The sequence below is a fragment of the Gymnoscopelus microlampas genome (genome assembly GCF_963454915.1).
Source record: "Gymnoscopelus microlampas genome assembly, chromosome: 7".
Classification (NCBI taxonomy): Eukaryota; Metazoa; Chordata; class Actinopteri; order Myctophiformes; family Myctophidae; genus Gymnoscopelus; species Gymnoscopelus microlampas.
In genome coordinates, this window is record NC_139944.1 from 52,696,296 (window position 1) to 52,700,579 (window position 4,284).

The window sequence follows — 4,284 nt, forward strand, 5'->3', positions numbered from 1 at the left end:
TAAAAGTACAAAAGTATTGGTGTCAAAATGTAATTAAAGTACCAACAGTAGAAAGTACTCATTGTGCAGAAGAATGTCCCATTTCACAAGTTTTCAAAAATTGTGTAAGAATCATCAGAAAATAGCCAATCTACAAGCTCACAATACTCAAAACGTTTTCAAATAATTGTAGTGGAGTAAAAGCACAATATTTGCCTCTGAGATGAGATGTAGTGGAGTAGAAGTAAAAATATTGAAAATTGGAAATACTCCAGTAAAAAAAAAACCTCAAAATTGTACAGTACTTGAGTAAATGTAGTTAGTTACTCTACACCACTGCTTGAAGAGACATACATTTAACATGTGAATGTTTAAATACTTTATGGATTACAAATGAGCTTTGTCGGGCTAGTGGCGCAATGGATAACGCGTCTGACTACGGATCAGAAGATTCTAGGTTCGACTCCTGGCTAGCTCGTCTCTTTTCTCCGTTTTTAATCACTTTTAAGCCCGTTTTGCTTTACATAATAGCTCCGACGGAACCTCTCCCTCCGCTGTATAGACTCCGGGCATAGCGACGTAACATGGTCGCCACGCCCTTAAATCGTGCCACTTCCGCCGCCATCTTGAGGGAGTAGATTGACAGCTGCCACAAGTGTAGAGTAGTGTAGTGTAGTCTGTAGTCCTGTGTTTGTTGTCCAGCAAGTAGACGGTGTACATTATTATCTATCTCTAACTTGTCTGTTGCTCTAATTTAGCAATGGTACGACAGTGCTGCATTATCGGATGCAATGCCAAGGTTTCAGACGTTAAATTAAAAAAGTTAAATTGCACACATTTCCAACCTGGAGGAAAAGCTGTTGGAGATCAGATGTCGGAGATATCAAAGAAACGGCTTGGCATGGGTATCTTAAATACAAATGGGTATCTTACATACAATGAGATTGAGCTAACAGCTAAATTGTGTTTCTCTATGTGTCCAGTCTGAGAAACGTAGTCTAACGTGGGTCTAACGTGGGTGGCTCACGGTCACGGTGGCTGAGTAAACAGCTGTCTGTCTGTCAGCAAGTGTTCAGACGTCGGAGATATCAAATAAATGTATTATGGCTTGGGTGTCAGCTGACGAAATAACATAACCTTCAACAACATTCCCAAACACATATAAGCTCAAACGAGCATGACAGCACACAATCAAACATATAAACATCTGTTGGAGGCGAGGTTAGGATCAGCATCAGCGTTGCCATGTCGGCTTATTATAAGCGACTTTGGGCTTCTTTTTATGTGAAGTTGCTTGTAAAATTAGTAGTTTTGTATGGCTTATTTATAAAGTGTACTTGCTTATTTAGGCTTATTTAGGTGCTTGCTTATTTAGGCTTTTTTTTTAAAACAAAAAAAATTAAACTAGTGGTTCTCAAATCTTTTCATGAAAATGTTTTGTGCCAGGGAGCATTTGTGTTGTTAGAATGTTTTAAAAAATATTCCAAATGTTCTTTATTTTATTGCAAGAGTTTTTTTTAATAACCTATGTACAAGCTCACGTGAGCTTGTAGATCGGCTATTTTCAAGTAGTCGATGTATCTAAGCCACTTCTTTTGGGCTTGTTTTCATAGACCTGGTTGCTTATTTCTCTCGCAAAATATGGCAACACTGATCGCAGGTAGCGTGCCTTTGCGTCTGCATTCAGCTTCTCTCTGTATGGTAACTCTCTGTCACGCATTGCCAGGTCCATCTTCTGTCCTTTACCAATAAATTCGCTGTAGTTCAGGACACGTCGTGACTCGTGGGTAACTGTCAATGTTGTTGATACTAGCTGTTGTTATGGAGCTCCCTTAATATGGCCACCGTAACTACTTCAGCCTAAGCTTGGCCACGCCTTTTGCCCGGAGTCTATAGCTCCGAGATGAGGTTCCTCGTTTCCCTCTGCCGTTTGAGCAGGACATTGTCGCACATTTTCCACTTTACATGTTTCTTACCCCTTTCTGCACATCGTATCCAAAAAGTAAAGCATTTCCGCCATGCTCTCAGATGTTTTAAGTTCTAGCGCACCATAAAATCTATCCAACGAGTTGAAAAAAGTATTTAACTCGCTCCTGTCCTCAGCCGGTTACATGTTTTTAAGACATTGCGCAAGAGTTGCGCCCTTAGAGATAACATTACTGATTCCCCTACTGGTCAAATGTTGAATTGCATCTTCTAATGCAAAATATTATGGAAGATCTGCTATTTTCAAACATTTTAGTACTTTTACTTTTGGTACTTTAAGTACATTTTGAATTATTTTACTTGTGACAGAGTACTTCTACATTGCAGTATTGATACTTTTACTTAGTAAAACATTTGAGTACTTTTTCCACCACTGCTGGTGATTAAGAATGAAGTATGGATCTAGGGAGCCCTGCACCATACAGAGGTATTTGGATGGTAAGGCCAAATATCCTGGTTCTACAGAGGTTGCTGGACTCTCTCCTGGTGGGAGCTGGTCGATGATCTTGAAGGTTATTCTAGTCTTAGGGATAGTGGTAGATTGGGTGTAACGCAGACTGCATCTCTCCTCAGGGTTTTTCTTTTCTTTTCTTTTTGAGAGTGCAAAGGTTTGCAAAGGCGGGTTGAGAGTGCAAGGTTTAACCCAGGGGTCTTCAACGTTTTCAGGCCAAGGACCCCCTAGCTGAGAGAGAGAGATGAAGCAGGGACCCCCCTCTATATCGTATACAATTGTGTTTCAGATTAAACCTTTTTTGTTTACGTGGTCTGCTCTTTTTACCCTCGACACCTATACCGCCAAAAATAGCAGATCTACAAGCTCACAACGCCTCGCAGCGCGAGGCGTTGTGAGCTTGTAGATCTGCTATTTTTGGCTAAAGTTCTCCTCAGAAAAGGGATGTTAGGGTTCAAGTGGTTAAGGTACAAAAAATAATCATATCACACAAAGATTTGGCCGACCCCCTGTAGTAACTCTGAGGACCCCCTAGGGGTCCCGGACCCCCTGTTGAAGACCCCTGGTTTAACCCAAAGACCTGGTCTGTGTCTGTGTCATTTTTATTTGAGCAAAAGAAGCATTATTATTTCACACTTCGGCTATTCAAAAATAGCAGATATACAAGCTTGTATAGCCAGTGAACGGGACAGTGAACAAGTCGGTGCAGGGGGAGGAGGGGGGAGACATTATGTCAACACAGGCCAGCAACAACACAGACAACACAGGGCCGTCCAAAACACTGCGAAGCAGTTGTCTCCTGTATCGTCTCTCCTTCTGTCCTCTACCACGTGCACTGTGTTTTTGGGAGCCTGTCCGTACACAGGGAGGGGCTGTGGCTGTCCAGGATATCCCTGACCCTGATGAGGACCTCCGGGGCCAGGATAGGGTCCTCCTCCTCCAGGGCCCATAGGACCAGCCCGGTAGTTAGGGACGGAGTAGACTGGGTTTGGCTGCTCCATGATCAGAGGGTGGCCTTGAGGCGGAGGTGCAGGGTACCCGCCCTGCGGTGGGTAACCCGGGGGGGCAGTAGTGGGCCCTGGTGGGCCCGGATACGGAGGGGGCAGCTCAAAATTCATGGGTATAGACTTTAAGAAGCAGTGTGGTCAGATTCTCTGGTGGTCAGCAGCTGTGGCGGTCACACAGATCTTCAAGGTTTACAGTTGCTTTTCTTGTGTTTCTCATCTGAAAGGTTGGACGGCCACCCCTTTATATAGTGCTTGGTTGGATGATGTCACTATATATATCAGCTATGTCCGTATATGGAGTTTTATATTATCATGATGTCAGCACTAGACGTCTCTGCCGGCTCCATATATGGAGCTCTAGATCAGTGGTTCTCAAACCTTTTCATGTCAAGGACCTTAATGATATGTATTTGGCCGCGGACCCCCATATCAAATATGTTGTTGCAGGGACCCCCCCAGAAGCAAAGATTTGAGTTACAAATGTTCGCTTAAAAGATATATATATATATATATTCAAAGGTTTGCACCCCGGACCCCACTTTGAGAACCAATCAAAGATCTAGATCTAGATCAACCACGACCCAAATATGGAGTTTGTGATGTCAGACTGAGATTGGTTAGATATGTCGGATAGCTCCATATATGGAGTGCCCATATTCAGTGGATAATTATGGCGAACTATTAAATAGGCTACCTGTATGGAAGGTGAGTGAAAGTTAGATTCCATGTTACATGTCATATAACGTTAAGAATGGAGCCATAGCCCTGTTCCTCCTCGTTGACCTGGCCTTTTCAAGAGTGAAATATTGTTTTTAAATTTTATTTTTTTATCTACCTTATAAAAAAGTCCCAGCCTATAGA

At 42.6% G+C, this 4,284-nt stretch overlaps 1 protein-coding gene across 1 annotated transcript; it reads right to left on the minus strand.

The window, feature by feature from the left end:
• Positions 1-3,144: 3,144 nt before the first annotated feature.
• LOC311049227 (cysteine-rich and transmembrane domain-containing protein 1-like) lies at positions 3,145-3,534 on the minus strand (the record flags this gene model as incomplete). Its single annotated transcript, XM_084062724.1, has 1 exon — positions 3,145-3,534. The coding sequence occupies one exon, from the start codon at positions 3,532-3,534 to the stop codon at positions 3,145-3,147; it is 390 nt and encodes a 129-aa protein (XP_083918850.1).
• Between the last annotated feature and the right edge of the window lie 750 nt (positions 3,535-4,284).